At 28.1% G+C, this 22,466-nt stretch overlaps 1 protein-coding gene across 4 annotated transcripts in view; it reads right to left on the bottom strand.

Moving 5' to 3' along the window:
• LOC129963273 (long-chain-fatty-acid--CoA ligase 5-like) overlaps positions 1–22,466 on the bottom strand; it is a 51,537-nt gene that overhangs the window by 3,316 nt on the left and 25,755 nt on the right. For all 4 annotated transcript variants that reach the window (XM_056077522.1, XM_056077523.1, XM_056077524.1 and 1 more), the window contains exons 9-18: positions 21,667–21,789; positions 19,282–19,359; positions 17,290–17,424; positions 15,358–15,419; positions 9,775–9,904; positions 8,096–8,168; positions 6,449–6,537; positions 3,489–3,605; positions 1,872–2,015; positions 493–597 (exon numbers count right to left, since the gene is read on the bottom strand). In XM_056077522.1, coding sequence (XP_055933497.1) covers positions 493–597; positions 1,872–2,015; positions 3,489–3,605; positions 6,449–6,537; positions 8,096–8,168; positions 9,775–9,904; positions 15,358–15,419; positions 17,290–17,424; positions 19,282–19,359; positions 21,667–21,789 — 1,056 coding nt within the window. The remainder of the gene's footprint in view (positions 1–492; positions 598–1,871; positions 2,016–3,488; positions 3,606–6,448; positions 6,538–8,095; positions 8,169–9,774; positions 9,905–15,357; positions 15,420–17,289; positions 17,425–19,281; positions 19,360–21,666; positions 21,790–22,466) is intronic.

Genomic DNA, 22,466 nt, shown 5'->3' with positions numbered 1-22,466 from the left:
TTTAAAATATTAGCAAATAGTTTTTAGTTATAATTACTAAGCCTTATTCATGAGGATGAAAATATTTATATCCTTGTTTAAATCTTGACATTGCTTAGCTTTATAATTATTTGATAATTGTTGTCTTTATTCGGCATTATTGTTTTAACAATGCAAACATTGTACCTCCTCATTTAAATATTTCATATTTCCTTGAAAAATAACTACTTTTTTTTATTACGAAATAAAAATAATGCATCACATTTTGAAAAGGAAAAATCATTTAGTCATATAAAATCTAATAGATAGCTGATAGATATTTCTGGGAAACTGGAAATAAAATATTTGCTAATTAAATTAAATTTTATTTAAAAGAAGGCTTAGTAAATAAAACTATTCGCTGCATTTACTTTTATTTTATAAATACTTATGATATTTTTTTTTTTTTTCAAATTTACCGATCGGTGAAAATAGTTTGAAATATTTTTGAAAAAAGTTTAAAAGGTAACTCACGGGTTCTTTACAAATATCACTCCACGAATCAAATTTCTTCAAATTTTGTTTGCACCATGACAGAACAGTTTCCTTTTCTGGCATAACAATGGCGACCAGGTAACTCTGAAAAATAATAAAGAGGATTCTTTTGGCAGGACTAGACATTTAGTATTTAAAGCCAATTCGAAAGTGAACCCAACTTCTGTGTTGAACATTTGGATTGTGACTTGGAGAATTCTAGATAATTCATCCTTTCAACGAATACCCTTTTCCATTTAGACTGTATGCTATAGAATTTTATTGGTCTCCTTTTACCAACTCGTTTTTTAGTTTGATGAAACCAAAATGTTTTATTTTCTCTCTATCATTTCAACCAATGTCCTTTTCCATTTAGGCTATATACCATAGATTTTTATTTGTCTCCTTTTTACCACCTCATTTTTTTAGTTTGGTGAAATCTAAACGTTTTATTTTCTCTCTATCCTTTCAACCAATGTCCTTTTCCATTTAGGCTATATACCATAGGCTTTTATTTGTCTCCCTTTACCACCTCATTTTTTAGTTTGGGGAAACCAAATTGTTGTATTTTTACTCTATCCAAAGATCAGATTTGCTGCATATCTCTATTGGACATGCGCCTTATAAGAAGTCTGCTTCGTTATATTTCATATTACAAGACGTTAGGAAAATTTCGGCTTAACATCTCCAATCACAATCCTTCGAATGCAAAACTAACCATCATTTTGAAGTTAATGTCAATCAAGTTGTGGCTATATATAAAGAGTTCTAAAAAGATCCATGCAAATTCAAGCTGCTACTAAAAAAAAAAAAAGAAAAAGATAACCATGCAACAAAACTATTTGAAGCCGCAGATAGAGCGACTCAAAATGTTCTTTTTTTTTCTTTACTTGTCTTAATTAAAACTCCACCCGAAATTCCTTTGAGTATGACGATATTTTAATTCTTAGATGGTCAAGTCGATATTTTAAATTCATCCGTTTCAGAAGGGGAGGATTTGATTGCGTAGAATCCTGAAGCTTTGTGAAGCAAGCCTATGGCCGTGTATGTGGCCAAATTTAACTAATATGATGTTGTTTTAATTGCTTTGAAAGGGTTCATATAAAATGTTTCATGTTATGCTTCATGTACACGACCTACTCTCTTTTCCATTCTCATAATCAACATTACGGATAAGATGACCATATCTTACCTTTTCTCATGGTTAATACTTCCAATTTTCATAAATTTTACAAATGCTTTAACGACATGGAGGCGTTTTGGTTCGTTTCAGTAATAAGAAATTATCATTTTGATCCATTTGTGTCAATATTATCTATATAAATAAATTTATCTATATAAATATAAATATTCATTGAGTTAAGAAAATAATAACATACCTTTAAACTGTTTCCATGAACTAATATCTGTGAAACAAATGGACTAAGACTATAGATACATTCAATTTTTTCTGGGGCTACGTACACACCTTGAGCAAGTTTAAATATGTTTTTCTTTCTGTCAATAATTTTCAGAGTGCCATTCTAGACCAATAAAAAAACATTAGTTAATTAAATGGTTTTTTTAAATATATTTTCGATTACATTTGAATCAGATGTTTAAAGAATGAAAATAGTACCTACAAATTGAAAGCACTCAACATGCACAAAACTTATATTATCACATAGACACTCATTATTATCTTCAAAAAAATAAATGAAAAATCACTAAATAACTGAGAATCTCAGTGAAACATTTCATTAAAAAAACAAGAAATGAAAATGTTTTATTTATTTATTTATTTCCTAGAGAAAATAGTTTTTGTATTCGTTGTCTACTTCAAATTACTGGTTCATTTATAGTTGCATTATTTGAAGTAAGTTTTGACATAAAATGCAGATGATACTCTTAAAGAATGCAAATACGCATTTGAATGAAAATTTAGGTTTATTAAACTTGTTCTAAACCAGTTTTAATTATGAATTTTCAGAAAAGTGTTTCGTATTGAATCAGCTACTTTTAACAGTCTATATTAGTTTTTGCATAGCTTCTATCAGTATAATTAAATACATCAGAATATAAATGATAGGCGGGACGGTGAACAATGTTTTCCAGGTTTCTTTTAGTGTTCCTATTTAATCTAAAAATGTTTAAAGCTTCTAAATACTAATGATGAAATGCATTTTAACAATGTTTGAAAAAAAATGACTGGAAAAATTTGTGCCATGTTTTATTAGTCATCAATTAATTTCAAAGAAATTACTCGAAATAAGCATAAGATGGGTTTTTTTATAATGCTTAGCACTTTTAGAAAAAAATTCTTATGCATATTCTTAAAAATTCTTATACCCATGCTTCAAAAATAGCAAAATTGACCATTTTAATATTTTTTAATTATATTTATTAGTTTGTGCTCACATAAGAATCCCTTTCTACTTAGGTTCATTCTTGGGTGGAACACGGAAAATGAAGTTCCTTTCGACTTAGGATTAGAATGCCATATGAAATAACTGCTTTTTGTCATTGCATTCTTCTAATATGCTACACCTGAAATTACCTCCAAATTCATTTTTTTTTCCTTTTAAAATGTTTCAGTGATCAACTATTATTCAAACTATGTGTAAATTATCTGACAGATCATAATACATTTATTCACATGATATTTCTAAATGTGCTAGAAATGACATTTCTAAATGTGCTTAAAATGTTTTAGTGATCAACTATTATTCAAACTATATGTAAATTATCTGACTTAGACCATAATACATTTATTCACATGATATTTCTAAATGTGCTTAAAATGTTTTAGTGATCAACTATTATTCACACTATGTGTAAATTATCTGACTTAGACCATAATACATTTATTCACATGATATTTCTAAATGTGCTTAAAATGTTTTAGTGATCAACTATTATTCACACTATGTGTAAATTATCTGACTTAGACCATAATACATTTATTCACATGGTATTTCTAAATGTGCTAGAAAAAGTGTTCAAATTATAGAACGTACAGGTAACCACATTCCAATGTCTCCCGTGTGTAACCAACCGTCGTCGTCCAGTGCTTCCGCAGTTTTCATTGGGTTTTTCAAATATCCTTTAAATACAGCGGGACCTTTGATGCATACCTAAAAAAGCCAATTCACAATGAATCCAACACACATAAAAAATATAATATTAGGAGCACTAACTATACAAAATTTCAAAACCATGTTAAATCAGGCAATGTGCAAAAGATTACAGAATTCTATTTCTTAGAATATAAAAGTCAAATTAGTCAAAAAGGCATAAAATTATCAATCATTATTCAAAAATTGAGTAATTTAATGGATGTGAAGAGGGAATTGTATAATCTAATTTCGCTTTATTTCCTGGTGTGCTTGAGTTTTGAAATATTGAGCATTGTCGCAATATAATATTTTGATTTTTTCAGCAGCTATTATTATTTAATTAATTAACTTAAATTTACAATTAGATCTCATTTTCAAACAAGTGGCACCAACTGGTTGTAAAAATAAGAGGATTATTCTTCATATTCCATAATATTCATAATAATAAATACGTAAAAATTAAATTATTATTATGAATATGAATTATTATTTTCAATATTATTATGAACTTTGTCACTTAAAGCAACTTTGCTCATTTTTTTTTGGGGGGGGGGAGGAATTATGCTTAACGTCTAATCAAGTTTCTAAATTAAGAAAAAAAGACGCCAAGGATTTAATCACATAGAGTAGATCTTTAATAATTGCTTTTTTCACCATTTTAATCCTTATAAGTTGTTTATAAATTTTAGTAAATGTTTTTGTTTTCAATTTGATGAATAATAATTTTTTAGTCAAATTAATGGCTCAAAAAAATTAATTCGTTGAAACATAAATAGAAATTACTTGTTTTTCTGAAATCAATCAAATTAAAAATTTACTTAAATCGGCATATAATCTCATTTTTAGCTTTTAAATTTTACGATGCACTTCGGTTTAATAATGTAACTGGACAAATTCCACTTGATATCTAAACAAAATGGGAAATTTGTCAATTTAAAATTTTGCCTTTTTCTCAAGTTTTTGTATATTTTTTTCAAACCATTTGTTTTATAAGGATTTCAAATGCTTAGATGCATTAGGGTCTAAATGAAGAAAAAAAAAAGACATAGGTATAAGAATTATGGTAAAAATATTTTGAAGTTTGTTATGGTAAATAAGGAAATGTAGTTGTTTCTTATGGCACTTGCCACGGACAAGCCCGCTGTTCGAAGACAGCCGATTTAGGCCTGAGGGGGAGCGCCTCTTGTTTTTATCGTAGAGCCAACCAACTAGGACCAAGAGTGCGACTTGACTACACTCACGTCACAACCCTTTTTACGGGGCGGACTTCATTCACGCATTTCATTCACTCATCCACAGATCGTAATTTAGACCAGAAGCTTCATTCATCCCTCATCCAGTACCCCCAGTGGTATTATTCCCGACATGGAAGACTTTGTGACCGTGGCAAATTTATACGTGCGCCAGCCAGCAAGCACGCGGGGAATCTTCGGCCGGCGGGATTCGAACTCGCAATCGAAGGGTCGCGAATCCAACGCTCTACCAACCAGGCTATCCCAGCCGAAATGAGGATATAACCAGTTGAAAAGTATTTGAAAATTATAATATTCCTCGAAGAAGCTTGAGGAATAAAAATCAGTGTCTTCATTCAAAAAAAAAAAAACTTCAGACTTTATTCAGCATTGATAAGAAAGCAGAAATCTTCAAACATGTCCTTACTTGTGCTGAGCGGGAAATGTCTTTTGATGTTTCTGATAAGATTTCTTAGATTTTAAGGAGGCAGATACTAAATTTTAGAGTTTACGAGAAAAGACCAATGATTTTCCGATTACTTTTATAGAAAATCGAATTGAAGGTGGGAAAGTATGGCTCGTAAATGGAAGAATAATCAGAGGAATAACCTTAAGGGATAAGAATATGTTTGTATATTGTCCTGACACATATGGCAAATGTGATAACTTTCTGATGATCAACTTGACCTAGATTTTGGCGATATAATTTTTCAAGCTTTGACAAACGTGATAACTTCCTGATGATCAACTTGACGTAGATTTTGTTGATCTAATTTTTCAAGGTTAAAGCTTGGAATGTTTGCTGCGGTAAAGTTCTTCAGAAAAAAGAATGTCAAGCATTTTTTGATGATCTTGAGATATCATGAATTCATTACAAATAATATAAAGAAAATAATTTATTTTCAAGCCTGAATGATGAAACTTTATTGAACGTATAAAATATATCATGCATAAATGATCTTTCTTATGATGAAAACCACGGGAAATTTACCTTTTCTGATGAAATTGCAAAATTTGTTAGATATTGAATTTATTTATTTCAATTTTTATAATTTAAATATTTTTGAATAAATTTTTACAATAAAAAGTAATTAACAATGTATAAAGTGTTTTCGTAATTCAAATTTTCATAGTTTTCTTTGTGTTTTTGGAAGATTTCAACTATTTTTAACACAGTAGACAAAATCCTCCTTTTTCAAATGTAACTTTGCCAACAATGTTTCTTTATTTTTTTACATGTTAATATTAACCTAATTTGTCATGTTTCTATAAAATGTAAAACTATCAATTGAGACTAATGGTTTATCAAGGCATTCCATTAATTTTATACATATCTAGCTTATCAAACATTTTATACATTTCCTATTAGCATAAAATGCCCAAAAATATTACTATCATATCTACGCGATGCTGGTCGGCATTCAGAATGTCGGACAACATCGTGAATATGTCTTATGCATATAAGGCTGCTTATACATTGTTAGCAATTGAAAGAAAAGAAAAATGTGAAAAGCTTGCCCTATTATATAACTAATTATTAAAATATTTTTTAGAAAACTTCCAGGCGTATGTTTTTATAAAATCTTTTCTTTAAATCTCTGATTCATAAAAAAAATGAGGAAAACCCACCTCTCCTTTCGAATCTTTCGAAAAATATCCCATCTCCGGAACATCTGCAAGTTTCACAATACAACAAGGAACTGGTGCGCCAACATTACCTTAAGGTAATAAAAAAAATTGACCTATTATTTAATTATTACCTAAATTAAATCCCATGCTTTAGGAAAACAATTTCATTCGCGGAAAGTTACTATCAAAATGAAAACAACAAAAATCAAATCAAATTAAGTATCTTATTTACGGGAAATCCAACATTAGATTCCTGTAAATAAGCGTAGCATTTTTGGTTTGCATTATCTTTATACCATTAAAACATAGGATTGAATATTACCTGCACTCAATGTTTTTGTTGTTGTTGTTGTTGTTGATTTTGTTGATTTAAAAATAAATCTTTAAAAAAATTACACATCTTCACATACAGGGAAAATAAGATTTTCCTTTTCTTTTTCTGAATGTAAACCATAGAGTTGCAGCTTTATTAAAGAATTTAACTGACAGAATCAATAGATCAAACTGTCGATATACCAAAAGTTGCCATTAAATTTATTTATTTCAGTTTTGATAACTGTTTGATAATTAATGATTTAAATTTTTACCTAATATTTATAAATACGGCATACTAAAATAACTCAGAAATGAATAACTAAATGGTAACTCTAAAATGAAACAAGCTTGATATTTCAAATTTATAATGCAATGTTTATAAGAAAAGGGCAATCTTGCATAACACTTTGCACCCAGGTATTCAACGGAAAGAAAACGAGCTGTTCTTTTTATCATTCGACGAGGTAAACTGAAAACGTATCATAAATTATAAGTAAATTAGAATATTAAGGTAGAGGAATTTCAGGAAGAGCATTCAAATTAGTGCTATAGAGTTTTATCATAAATCTAAACGCAAATAAGTGAAGAAAGTAGAGAAAAGTCAAATCTACAAAGCGTATTAATACTCACTAGAAAAGTGAAAAAAAGGTAGAAATTTCCTTTCTCGAACTTATGGTGACCCCTGGTGGTCAGAGATATATATGGAAGTGCCTAATGATTTATTTATATTTTTTTTTATTCGCGACAAGATAATCTACTTTAATAAAAACATTCTAGAGGTATTACGAGTATCAAACTGGGTAACATAACAAATAATATCGGGAATTACAAAAAAACAAAAATAATCAGTTAAGAATGTCAACATGGCAGCGAAAGGATGTTTAAATGAAATTCAATAATAGTTTTGATTTTTAATTGAAAAACTTAACTAGGGCGTATTTTGAAATCCTTGTAACATAATTTATCGGAATTTCTCTTCCACTGCAAACAAAGCAAACTACTAAAATTTTGAATTTTTAAGCAAAAAAAAAAAGAAAAAGAAATGCTTAATGTTTTCTATAAAACAAAAAAAGGAATTTATTTAATTTTCCTTTCGTAAAAGTTTAATTCTTAATATTGGTTATTTATTTATATTCGGTATGAATTTATGTATGTAAAACACTCCATGTGATTTATATAAATATTAATAATAACCAAATTTGTGCCAAGGATATGCAACACGAGTAAATTTCAATTATACTTTTTATGGATTTTTTAATAATGAATTAAATATATATAATACTTGTAATATTTGGAAAGCAAGTTTAATAAATTTTAAAGAAATTAGGTTACCAGTATAATATGAGTCCAGCAAAACAAAACTACAGGGTCCTCCACATTCAGTTTGACCGTAAACTTCCATAACCTTAAAATAAGAGGAGAAAAATATTTCTTAGCAATAATTATAAAATAAAAATTCTAAGTAATTCTTTGAGCGTATTAAAACCAATTTTCATTTAATAAAGATAATGGTTTAAAAATAGATAATGTTCAAAATAATGTCAAAAAATTAAATAATTCCATTAAAAAACAATTTAATGATTTCACTAATATAAATTAATTATAATAAATTCACTACATATAAATTAAATTCAAATTTTTACAAAATGGCTTTGCCGTTAAATGAAAATAGAAAATTCACATTCTTTATTTTCTTTTATTTATTTATTCGTTTGTAAATTTCTTATGGAGTTGTAAATTTACATTCATATTTGGATGAAACAATGGAAATCTTCAATCATTGGCATAGTTACAAGCATCTTTTAAAATGTAGTCATATATGATATTAGAAATGCAGCTACATTGTGACTGTGGCATGTGAAATGTGACCATATTTTATATATAGTATTTAGAATGCAGTTATTTTAAATTTTCATTAATAATATGATCATCTAACTGTCATTCTGTGACTTTACACTGTTAAGTCCACTGATTTGGTATCATATTCACATTTTAAGCATAATTGCAAATACAACTAACATCTTCATCTTTACTTTTTTCAAATAAAAAATATGCGAAATGGATACTATATATTTATTTCAGAGGTGTATTTGACGGAACCATGAATAAACATCATTAAATTTTTCATTTCTAACTCCCTTTTCTCACTTTAATTTAGCTGTTTTTCTTGAATAAATTATAGATAATATATTGTGCCCATTTTTTGGTTATGAAAACTTTTTTAATCATAATCTTTCTAAAACTTAAAACTGTTTATTTTTTTTTCTGCGTAATACAAGTAGTATAATTCAAAATTTCAAAGGGACTATTTTTATAAATGCCATGGCATTTTGCAACGTCCATGAGAAAAATTTAAAAAGAGTCACTTAATAATTTAATAGTATAATAGCTTAATTCTATAAAGACTATAAAGACACAATTTAAAAGTTTTGATACAAGATTAATATATAATTTATTGAGGAACCGGATTATATATTTCACATTAAACTTCACTTGAATGCATCTTTATAATTTATTGCTATGAATATTGATTGTATTTCACAGGAAAAATTTTTATAGCTTTCTTGCTTTTTTTTTTTTTTTTTTTTTTTTGAGGAAGGCATTTGAAACTCTTGATTGTGATGTGCGTTTAGAATTTGAAAAGCATCTTGACTATTCCATTTCCTGTGTGCATACAATCCCGTAATTAAATATCTTAGTTTAAATGTAAAGTAAGAACAATGCAAAATTCAAATATTAAACTATTGTAGCTAGTTAATTCAATTGGTGTATATGTAAAGCCAATAAAAAATGCATTGGATATTTTTTATATATTAATTAATATCTCAAAGGAGTTTTTCGGTTGCAGACAGTATAAATATTAAATACAATGAAAAAGAAAATTAAGAAAGTAAAAAAAAAAATAATAATAATTACTGTAAGAGTTGAACTATATTATAGAAAAGAAAGAAAGTACTAATCCTTTTTGTTGAAAGTATTCGAGTAAGTATTAGATAAAAACTCATTTTTACCGTGCAACCAACGATTTTTGTGTAAAATTCAAGAACATTTTTATAAATAGGAGCGGCACCGGAGAAAATGAAACGAATCCTGCCTCCTAAACTGTCAATAAATGGTTTGCATACAGATTTCAATTCAGTTCTGCAAAAGAAAAACATTATAATGATTAGAAGAATAGTTAAATATGCATGCACAGAGTGTAAGGAGTAAAGATATACAAGTGTTAATTTACTCCATGGAAATCAAATGTATATTTCTGTTGCATTAGAGAATAAATATAAGCTACGTTTCTTCTACTTTAAAAAAATTCATTGGCTTGATTCGGGCAAATCGCATCGAAATATTAAACGAATATTTATTTCCGTTGTATGTATTTTAATTTCTAGTTCAATATCGCGACAGTTAATAACAAAAAAAAAATATTATTTACACTTCAAATAAAGGTATAATTAAACAGGACAGCCAATGTATCAACTGGTTAAAATGGGATATTTGCTGTGTTTAATTTCATTAAATCTCTCATATACAGGGTGTTTATAAAGTCCCGGAACCATTTTGATGTTTAATAACTCGTAAAATAATAAAGATATAAACAAACTTATGGCATTTATTGATGGAATAACTCATATATTTTCCTTTTCAGGTTTTAATATTTTTACTTTTGTAAATATCGTCTGCACGTGTGGTTATTTTCAGATAATTTCATTTTCCAGTCTAAATATCTGTACTTTTCTAAATATTGTCTGCTTATTAATTGCATTTTTCTCTCTTTTGTTTTTGGCAACTATTGCAATGTTATGTTTACTTTTGATGTGTTTGTTCTATGTAGTACTTTTGTATGTGATGTTTTATTCGAGTGGATATTAAGGAGAATGCGTACACCACAAGAGAAAGCACAGATTTTATGGTGGTTCATAGAAATGAAATCGATAGTGCAAGCACAGAGAAATTTCAGAAGAATTTACCAAAAAGATCCTCCATCCAGAAACAGCATCTTGCGGTGGAAAAAGAATTTTCTAGAAATTGGAAGTATCGAAGATAAGAAACGTTCCAGACGTCCTTGCACAAGTGATTTTGATGTTGAGCGTGTCAGAGAGACATTTTTACACAATCCTAGAATATCTGTGAGATCAGAGGCAACAGGATATGCCAATTTCGACAGTGTACAAGGTTATTAAGAAAAAATTAAGACTGCATGCATACAAAGTTCAAATTGTTCAAGTTTTGGAACCGAACGATAGGCCTAGGAGGATGGCCTTTGCAACAGATATGCTAAGGAGGATAGAAGATGCTGCTGATTTTCTGAAGAGCATAATGTTCTCCGATGAAGCATCCTTTCATGTTTCTGGCATTGTTAATCGCCATAATGTGCGCAAATGGCTCTGTGGATGCCGACATGCTTGTCGCTACCTGGCGTGAAATTGACTATCGACTTGATATTCTCCGTGCGACGAAGGGGGCACACGTGGAAGTTCATTGACAAGGGTCATGAAACTTTTTGAGTCTATTTAACCATTTATGCTATTAATTTTAATCTATATTTATTATTTTATGAGTTATTAAACATCAAAATGGGTCCGGGACTTTATAAACACCCTGTATAACTGTTCGCGATTCTTTCAACGAAGTATTTTTCAATATCAAATTCTGGTAGGTATTAAAGCTGTGAAATTTTAATAGCTTTTCATTTCCTTTGTTTTTTATATACATAAACTTTCTCAAAGGAGTCAATTCCCATGATGTCATAATGTTATTATATGTCCAGATAATCAATCGTTTGATCACGTCTGATCTTCGGCGACATTGGGACCCTTCCATGCAAACTGGGTAGATGATTTACAACTTTTTCCCTCTACTCGTTCAATAATAAAAACAATTAGAGGAAATTTATATAATTTATATTTTAATGGAGCAAACAATATTATTTAAATTTCATTAAAACAATGAAATTTGCTGTTGAAATCTAGAAGAAAATATTTTTAAACAAAACTACCAAAAGTCGGAAAAATTGAATAGCGATTAAATTGATTCCAATGAAATCTATTTTTTTTTAATTTCAAAATTGTATAAAAGTAATTGTTGTGCCAAGCTATTTTCTGGAGTCATCGCGGAAAAGCTCCGAAATCAGGCTTACTTTTTATTTTTTAAAAATCTAATAAAAAAAATTAAAAAATCTTCAAAGGGCACGTTTTAATATTCCAATGCTGTGTGTTCCAGTTCTGTGCTAAATTAGAAAACTCTAAATCAAACAAAATATCCTGTAGAGAGATAACGCACAACTTCATTTCAAGAGAATTTCGAGTAGAAATCTCGCCTTGATACTAAAACTTTTTTTTTTACAATAGCATTATTTTTTGCATTAGAATTAACATTAAAAATTGAATGAATTATCCTTTTTGCAACTTTCGACCAACCAACTTCTGAAAAACGCCTTTTAATGCAATATTTGGTCTAAGAAATTGCTAAAATTTCTTCTGAACTAAAAAAGTTTTTTTTAAATCTATTTTGATCAATTTTCTTATTTTTTTCTTTTCCTTATGATTGATTAGTATGCAAATGCAAAGAGAAACTATTGAGATAAACAGAAATTTCAAAATAGAAATTTTTGCTAAAAAAACAATTTTTTACACCACCTTGAGCTTAATAATATATATCAATTTTTTTTTTATCGAGATCTATATTAGCGAAATCAGTCTGCGTGTCCAAAGGGTACAGATGAATACAACGATTCAAAAGCGCAATGACATAAATTTATGAAACTTGTTTGGTCGCCATAGTCGAGTTATAGATTCATTAATTTTCGAAGGGAATTCGTCAAAGGATTGGCTGCCTGTTAGAATATCCATTTGTGCATAGGTGTCTCAATAACTCAAAAACACCCACCTAGATAAGTGAAATCCAGTATAAGGTCTTGACAACTCAACTATACAGTCAGATGAATTTTATCATCTCTAATCTCCGGATAAATTTTTTCTTTCTACTATTAATAAAGACAAATGTGTGTATGGCTGCATATGCGTATATACTTAGGTATATACTTAGCAGGATAATAGGTGGTATATACTTAGCAGGATAATAAGTGGTATATACTTAGCAGGATAATAGGTGGTATATACTTAGCAGGATAATAAGTGGTATATACTTAGCAGGATAATAGGTGGTATATACTTAGCAGGATAATAGGTGGTATATACTTAGGTAGTACATACTTAGCAGGATAATAGGTGGTATATACTTAGGTAGTACATACTTAGCAGGATAATAGGTGGTATATACTTAGCAGGATAATAGGTGGTATATACTTAGGTAGTACATACTTAGCAGGATAATAGGTGGTATATACTTAGGTAGTACATACTTAGCAGGATAATAGGTGGTATATACTTAGCAGGATAATAGGTGGTATATACTTAGGTAGTACATACTTAGCAGGATAATAGGTGGTATATACTTAGCAGGATAATAGGTGGTATATACTTAGCAGGATAATAAGTGGTATATACTTAGCAGGATAATAGGCGGTATATACTTAGCAGGATAATAGGTGGTATATACTTAGCAGGATAATAGGTGGTATATACTTAGCAGGATAATAGGTGGTATATACTTAGCAGGATAATAGGTGGTATATACTTAGCAGGATAATAGGTGGTATATACTTAGCAGGATAATAAGTGGTATATACTTAGCAGGATAATAGGTGGTATATACTTAGCAGGATCATAGGTGGTATATACTTAGCAGGATAATAGGTGGTATATACTTAGCAGGATAATAGGTGGTATATACTTAGCAGGATAATAGGTGGTATATACTTAGCAGGATAATAGGTGGTATATACTTAGCAGGATCATAGGTGGTATATACTTAGGTAGTACATACTTAGCAGGATCATAGGTGGTATATACTTAGGTAGTACATACTTAGCAGGATAATAGGTGGTATATACTTAGCAGGATAATAGGCGGTATATACTTAGCAGGATAATAGGTGGTATATACTTAGGTAGTACATACTTAGCAGGATAATAGGTGGTATATACTTAGGTAGTACATACTTAGCAGGATAATAGGTGGTATATACTTAGGTAGTACATACTTAGCAGGATAATAGGTGGTATATACTTAGCAGGATAATAGGCGGTATATACTTAGCAGGATAAACCACCTAACTAGGAGCTATCGAATTTCACGGATATATTTTTGAATCTGTAAATATGCATCTCAGATCAATTTTTTAAAACCTTAATTAGAATTTGAATAAATTAAAAAAATTAAGTTATATTGATTTTAGCATTTTTTCTGCTATGTAGCTCGAAAATACCATTGCGCAGAACTGATTTTAACAGCATTTAAATTCAAAAAGTTTCCTTTTACTGAAATCAATTTATATGTTGAATAAATTCGCCAATTTTGAAATTACTTTTTACATAATTTTTACCTCTAGGTTTCCTTATTGACCTAAAGTTCAAACCGTTTTCATTGTTCCGTTCGTTACTTAACAATGTGATTTTTCTACCATTGTTGCAAGCTAAGGAAAAGTTATTTGATTTGTTGATAGTTTACATGAGGAATAAAATGAAAGAATAAGTTGCGATATCTTGAAAGTTAGAATAAAGATTATCTTGAAATTTACATTTTAAATAAGGTTATTATGCCTTCGATTTTTTGAAATTTATATTTTATTAAGGCTATATGGTTTGGGATCTGTTAGAATAATTCATCTAAACAATGAACAGAGGAGCTTATTAAAATATCTTTTTGATGCATGTCATGATTTAATGTTTTAAAGTATATTCTTGGGAAAATTATAAACATAAAGCTAACAATCCAATATTTCCTGCTAACTAGGTGTCCAAAGCTAACTAGTTCACAATTTAGGCGAAGAGGAAGAAATTCTAAGATAAGATTTGTAATTATTCATCATACGAATACAAAACTCACCATTTTGTGTACGTTTACAGAAAATTCATGCTGCTAGTTATTTCGCTAGAATCACTAATGCTGCTCTGAAATCTGTTTCTATGTTTAACTTCTTTTTTCTACTATTCTTATTTATTAACACAATTTTTATATTTTAAACTGTCTACAGAGACTCTCACTTTCAATACCATCTTAGTGAAAATAGAAAAAAACTCAAAAATAATATTAAATTTAAAACATTTATTTCAAATGCTGAATATATAATTAAATTATTTTAAAAGTGGGATTGTATTTTCATGATGTTAGAACTTTTAAAAAGCTTAAATGCTCATTATTTTGTGGAAAGTTATAATTTGTTTGGAAATATTATGGAATTGAATGTTTATCTTTTTTCCTAATTTACATAGAACCAGAAACTATTTTAAATACATTCCTGTAAATTTCAACAGAAGATTCATTAAATTCCGCAATTACATTAGGTTTCGAAAAGTGATTCCTAAAAGTGACTGAGTATCTGAGTAAAAAAAGGACCTATTATTATTAAATAAAATCATAATAAATAAGTCTAATTATATAGTAAGAATAACAAATTATTTCAGATAAAAAAATTATTTTCATTCCATGCTTTTATTAAATATAAATTTTCCTAAATCACTTGAAACGGTAACTTACTCTTTGGTAGAATGATCACCAGACAGGTCAAATTTTAACTTGCTTCGTACTAAAGCTTGGGCCTAGCAAAAATAAAAAATAAAATCTTGTAAACACCGGAAATGGCAATCATAAAAAAATGAGATAAAATCCAACTTAGTATTAATGAAAATTTGAAATCACGTAATCTATGAATAAGTTGAGTGTAGGACCTTTCTGATTATTCAATATTTGATTAAAAAGAATATTACTAGAAACATGGTTCTAAATATTTCTTAAAAATATTTAAAATTCTCTATTATTTAAAAACTTAAAAATTAGGGGTGTTTCAAAACCATATAATACAAGGTGAAGTTACTAGATGCAAGGAGCATCTGACAATTTCTTCGTATTCTTAATTAAATATAAGTAATGAAGTCTGGACATATCTTCCGAAAAAGTAGAAAAATCTTCAATTGATCTGTATCAGTGGATTGATATAGATATAAGAAAAATGTTTGAGAATATATTTGATACAAGCTATTTCGGTGAGAAAAGTTTTATAATTCAAAATAACGATATCATTTAAAATATAACAGTAAATATTTTTCCTTACTGCTTGGTGTAAAGAAATATAAAAGAGTAGCCAAGTAATTTACTATTTATTGAATAATGTTGATTAATAGCATATTAAAAAAAATCCGTGACTTTCTTTCTCTAGCTCATATTCCCAATTATCCATAGGTTACTCATAGGTTCAAAAATTAAATAATATGGAAAAATTCAATATTCAATCTAAGGGTTCTATATCTTTGATGGCAAATATTAATAATGTAATAACATGGCATTAAACTGAAATTATATTCAGTAACATGGCATAAAAATTATTTTAATGGATATTTGCTTTAATTAGGATTTTAATAAAGTTATGAAATTGACTATGTGAAGCCAAATAAAAGTCATATTTATGTAAAAAGATGATAAAAATGGGATCAAATGGCTGCTGTAAAAATATTTTCTAAAACCGTAGTATAAATCAAATGAGGATATAAGATTTAATGGATTTTTAAAATTCAAAAAAGTGAATGTAGTCAGTTGTTAATGAAATGTACAGTATACATGTATTTATTTTTAAAAAATACAGGTATACGAGACACTATAACTTTATAGTTATTAAATTAAAGAAAGAAATTCTATTGCATAGCTTTTATATCAACTTTTAAAATATCCATATATTTTTAGCATGTGGAAATTTCTGCTTTGATATGTAATATAAAAGGATATTTTTTCGTTTAAAAGAAGTAATTAATTCAGTTTTAAATGGAAATTTTTTAACTATTTTGGTATAAAATGATAATTTTTCCGATAGAGATATCCTATCGTAATATTTCTAATAGTTTTGTTATATTTGTAAACAGAAGCAACTAATTCTCAAAAATGAAACTTAAAACAAGATTTATTTATACTTCTATTGAGTTTTAGCAGAAATAACACGTGTATTTTGAATAAAACCTCAGCTCATTAATACATAAACATTTAACTGCGTATTCCAAGAAGAATCCAAGCAAAAAAAATTATATTTTTTCAAATAAAACCGTAATTTTTTTGTTCCTTAAATTCCATACAAATTCATTATTTCAGTTTGTCATTATGGCTTATAATAGTTCTTGCCCTTTTTTTTAACAAAATTCATATTAGACTGTCAAATACAGATGTTCGAACATATGCTTTTATTTATTAAAAAATCGAGGTATTAGAGACACTTTAATTTACGGAAGTTAAATTCAAGAAAGAATTATAATTGCATGATTTTTATTTCAACATTTAAAAGATCTAAATCTTTTCAGATGCAATGATATGTGCATCAATAAGAAATAAAAGAATATTGTTTATTTAAAAGAAGTAATTTCTTTCAAATCCAAATGCACATTTATTTCATATATTAGCAAAATAATGTAATCAAAATAAACTAACTTTGTCATATAACTTGTTCAGCAATCTTGGAACAGCCGGGAAAAAAGTAGGTTGCAATACTCTCATATCATCAACCAACTGATTAATATCTCCGCTAAAGAAACCAATGCTGCCACCAACCATGAGAAACAGGAGCTAAAAATATTTTCTAAAACTGTATGGCAACACTTCTGAGCTTCTTGTTTTTTTATTGAAAAGTTATATATTGTTATAAATTGTTTCATTGAAATTTATTGTTGAAGAGGCGTGTATTTCCTTAAATTTGTTTAAATTTAAAACGTGTTGGAAATCAGAGTATTGAGAAAATTTGCTTATTTGGAATCCAGTTGAAAAGATGTGTGTTAGTAAAAATTTATTTGTTAAAAAGAAATGCATTATTAAAAATTTATTTGTTAAAAAGAAATGCATTATTAAAAATTTATTTGTTAAAAAGAAATGCATTATTAAAATTTCATGCAACATTTAAAAAATTAAAAATTTATCAGAATTTTTGTTGTAATGTTTTTGTCGCAGAAAAATTATAACACCATATTTTGTTTAAAAGACGTGAATAAATGTTACGTCATATTTTTTTTAAACTAATAACTAGTCACCCATTGCCGCCGATTGTTCATTGGGCCATGGATTGTATTTAGCTTCACTTAAATCTAATAAGTATAGTTTGATATTTATGGTTTTCTATAGTAGATATTGTTACAAATCTGTAATTTTGCTACCCGGCACGAATAGTATAGTACGAATAGTAAGAAAGACCGTTGTACGATCTGTCCTGTGGTGCTGGGCTTGGCGAGCATTTGGCGACTTGGCGACGAATTTGGCAACTAAATGGATCATACTGGAAAGTTCGAGAAGTTTCACGATCCATCCAGTAGGAACCAAGATACATCCAGAGACTTCCTGATTGGTCTGAAGATTCTAGCCCCGCCTCCCGGAACTATAAAAAACAGGGACTCTGAAGAAGTTGTGTGTATCGTCAGAAGTGATGTGTGAGAGTAGTCGGAGTCGCCGACACGTAGAGAAACTGGAGGATTAGACAGCAAGAAAGCTGCTGAACTATAGCGATTAAATGCGTTACGTTATTATGATTGATCGACGGTATTTTGTTGTAGAAAATTTTTTGTAACAATATATTAAAGATATATTTAAAATTGTATAGTAGATATATTTAAATTTCAAATTGTGGTAGGATTTAAAACATATTCAACATCAACTTCGATTTCTTATTGCTCCTATAAAATACGCAATTAATTCCGCAACATCAAAGTTGATATTGCACTAAAAATTAAATACCATTTCAGCTGGATTAAAATATGCATATGAAAAGAATTGAATAACAATAATTATAATCACTCATCTTACTGGATATATTTCGGAATATACTTCAAATTTCACAGATCTTCGAATGATGATTCCTCAAAAAGGTATTTGATAAGGTAAAAAAAAGGGGAAAAAAATACTAAATTATTATCGAAGAAAGCGAAATCGAAAGCAAAAATTATAATGTCTTAGCTTACAGCAATAAAGGTGAAAAGCAATTAAATATTTTTATAAAACAGAATAAGGGCTTGAATTTCTTTGCAGCTATGAAATGCATCGTTAAAAAATATTCTTAAAATAGTTTTAAAATTTGATAAAATTGTTGCAGCGATGAAATTAATATTATTCAAGAGATATTTTTTTAACTATTAGTTAGAAAAAAAAATTAGTCTTACATAATGTAACAATATCAAGATTAAAATTAGAATAATATATTATCAAATTACACATTTTCTCTGGATTTTTAATATTAAATATGAAAGTGCCATATTTTGTAGCTTGTAATACAACGATCTGGCTTATAGAGCGCCAATGTATGTAGGAGCCATACATGTACAAATACACTTTATTTTATTATAGTAGAGATTATATGTCACTTTCCGTTCTGTTTTAATACTTATTTTTTGCTCAATGCTCAGAATCATATCAAAACGAGACAGAAAGATATCTTCTTACCTGAACTAATTGTCCAAAAATGTGTGCTAGAGGTAGATAGGATATCACTGAATCGTCTTTTGTCTGAGCTGTGTTTCCCTGAAAAAAGTAAAAATAATCCAAATTGTTATTTGCGTATTGCTTTAAGAATCAAAAATCATTTAAGGAGTGATCCATTCAATAATCATTAACATTTAGACCTAGATCGAGATCTGCTCTGCATTCATTTATAATCCAAATGAATAACATTTAATATTTTTTTGGTCTGTAATTGCAGCATAAATTGAATTATTTATGATTTTGTTAAGAAAGAATGAAGTTCACATGTTATGAATGGAATGGACCACAACTTATTTTAAAATGAATTACAATTTTATCAGAAATAATAAGTAAGATAATGTAAAGTTAGATGTAGCTTTATACGCTGAGTTGCATTATCGTATGACAGTGAAATCCAATGTTTCGATTCAGTTAGGCATATTTCTCTTTGCTTTTCATAATTTCAATAATTATCATGGCTGATATTTTCGTTTTCACGAGAAAATGACTGACCTTTGACATTAAACGAAAGGGTACATTTCTTGAGAGGACGGGGAGAAGATGCAAAAAGGGCTACTAATCACATAGACATTATAGGATTGTAATCCCAGGTAGTATATATTATAGGATATTGTATATTCATATATTATACAATATTGTTAATGTTAAACAATATTCGCAATATTGTAAACCATTATTGAATATTGAATAATCTAAAATAATATCGCACAATATTGAGCAACTTTTTGTGCTATCTTGAATGCAAAAGATTGTTGTGACGAATGTTAAAAAAATCAAAATATTCTACATTCAGGATATTTTGATTTTACTGATTATCCTGAATGTAGAATATTTTGAATTATCACAATAGACTCGTCTATATTTTCTTCTCAACTGTTGCTTTTTGATGAGAGAGAATATCAAATCAAACCCTAACAGATGAAAAATAGTTTCTATTCTGTTTTGATTCAGTTAGACATATTTCTTTTTGCATTTCAAAATTTCACTGATAATTATGGCTGATATTCTCGGTTTTCATGAGAAAATGGTTGATCTTTGACTTTAAGCTGATGAGTACATTTCTTTAGATGCGGGGAAGGAGATAGAAAAAGGACAAATTACAGTATTATAATCCTCGGTAGCACAAATATATTGCACGATTTTGCATGATGTTAAACAATATTTTATAACATAATTGAATATTGAATAATGTAATACAATATCGTACAATATTGTGCAACTTTCTGTACTATTTTGAATGCAAAAGATTATATTGACGAACGTTAAAAATCAAAATATCCTGAATGTAGAATATCTTGAATTATCAAAATAGACTCGTCTATATTTTCTTCACAACTGTTGTTTTGTGATGGTGAGAGAATATCAAATCAAAACTCATCCGATGAAAAATAATTTCATGTTTTTAATGATTATGATTAATACAATCCATAAAAGAGGTGTCATGCAGAACTATTTCTAGTGGTGTTTATTTTTTTCTTGCACTGTATTTATATCATAACTAGTGGATACCTGCATCAGATTAATTTAACTACGTTTCAACTAGCCACAGATGAACCTACTAGGAAATGTGAAAAACTTAACGTTAAATGCTAATTTCCATCATCTGATCACTTAACAAATGCTTTAGACTAAAGGCGTTAGTTTAAAGACTAACAATTGCCTATTAGTAATTTTAGTTTGGATTTGAAGCCAATATTTCAAAAAAAACTAATTATATCCTAAAAAAATTTAGCAACTAAAACATTAAAAATAAACTTTTAATAGTGTACTGAAAAAAATAGATTATTTTTATTCTATTTATCATCTTCTTCTTAATTTTTAATTTGTATAGAATAAAAATTTAATTATACTAATCCATTAATTAATTATTTATTTCGAGAAAATTTGACATGAAGCCTTGTCATTAAAACCCCATACTTTCCGATGATGTGGTGTGAAAGTTTGGAGAGAGGGTGCCAGCTCAGGTATTGTACTCGTCATCTGACAGCGGTTCAAACTTACGAGACTCTTTCTAAAATACCCTTGTGTTGCTTTAAAACGGGACATTAACATGACTAAACTAAACTAAACCCGTAAGTAAGGAAACTTTCAAAAATTAAACATATCAGGAAATGAGTAGAAAATAGTTAAAAAAAAAGACCTATATTTTCAATATGAAACTAACAAGTTAAATAGAAGTAAGAAAAAAACTAATATTCTTTTATTGATGAATTTAGAATCAAAAGAAATTATAAATAATTAATTTCGTTTTGCGAAAAAAGCAGGGCTTATGATGAATCAGTAACAGATATAAATTTAAAAAATAATTGATAAATAAATAATAAATTAAAATAATTCCTTTCTTACCATCATTAAATGAACATTTGTGCATGCCGACATGAGATTTTTGTGTGTCAAAATGACTCCTTTGGGGTCGCCTGTTGTGCCGCTTGTGTAACATATTATTGCAGTATCAGATGTTTGAGGAGGCTTGAGAACAATACAAAATATAATTTAACAAACTGAAATTAAGTAAAAGTTAAAATATGAAAATCAAATGTTTATTAAGGATAAAATTTTATAAAAATATTTTTTAAATGAATTTCTGTTTTTAATATTAGAGCGTTGCCATTTTCATTATTTTATCTTTTTTATTTACTCAAAATTTAATATTTCTCAAATTCTTTACTAGATAACCACCCAATAATACATTTAAAATTTAATTAATTAATGATTAAATGAGAATTAAGAACAGAAAATATAAATATATTATCGTCAAAAAAGCATTAGAGTGGAAAATTTTGTCGTTTTAAAACAAGAGCAAGTGAATGAAGATTTGAATCTATAAACTGAATTTTTTTCAGATGAAACAAATAAACTTTGTCAATATAAATAAAAGTGTTTAATTACTCTTTATTAATGTATAATGAGTCTCTCATAGCCAAGAGTTAATTAAAACTTTGTATGAAGTGTACTGTATGTATTGAATCTTCTATGTAATCTTGATATTTATTTATATAATAATAAATAATTAAGAAAAACCATGACAATTTTTGGATTTGTAAATCATTATTGAAAATATTGTATACATATATAGTTTGCAAAACAAATATTAATCAATTGCAATCAACCAAATAGTCAACTTAGTATATAAAAAGTAATTTCTG

Source organism: Argiope bruennichi, chromosome 3, assembly GCF_947563725.1.
Source record: "Argiope bruennichi chromosome 3, qqArgBrue1.1, whole genome shotgun sequence".
In the NCBI taxonomy this organism is placed as follows: Eukaryota; Metazoa; Arthropoda; class Arachnida; order Araneae; family Araneidae; genus Argiope; species Argiope bruennichi.
This window is presented reverse-complemented; position numbering and strand designations above follow the sequence as displayed.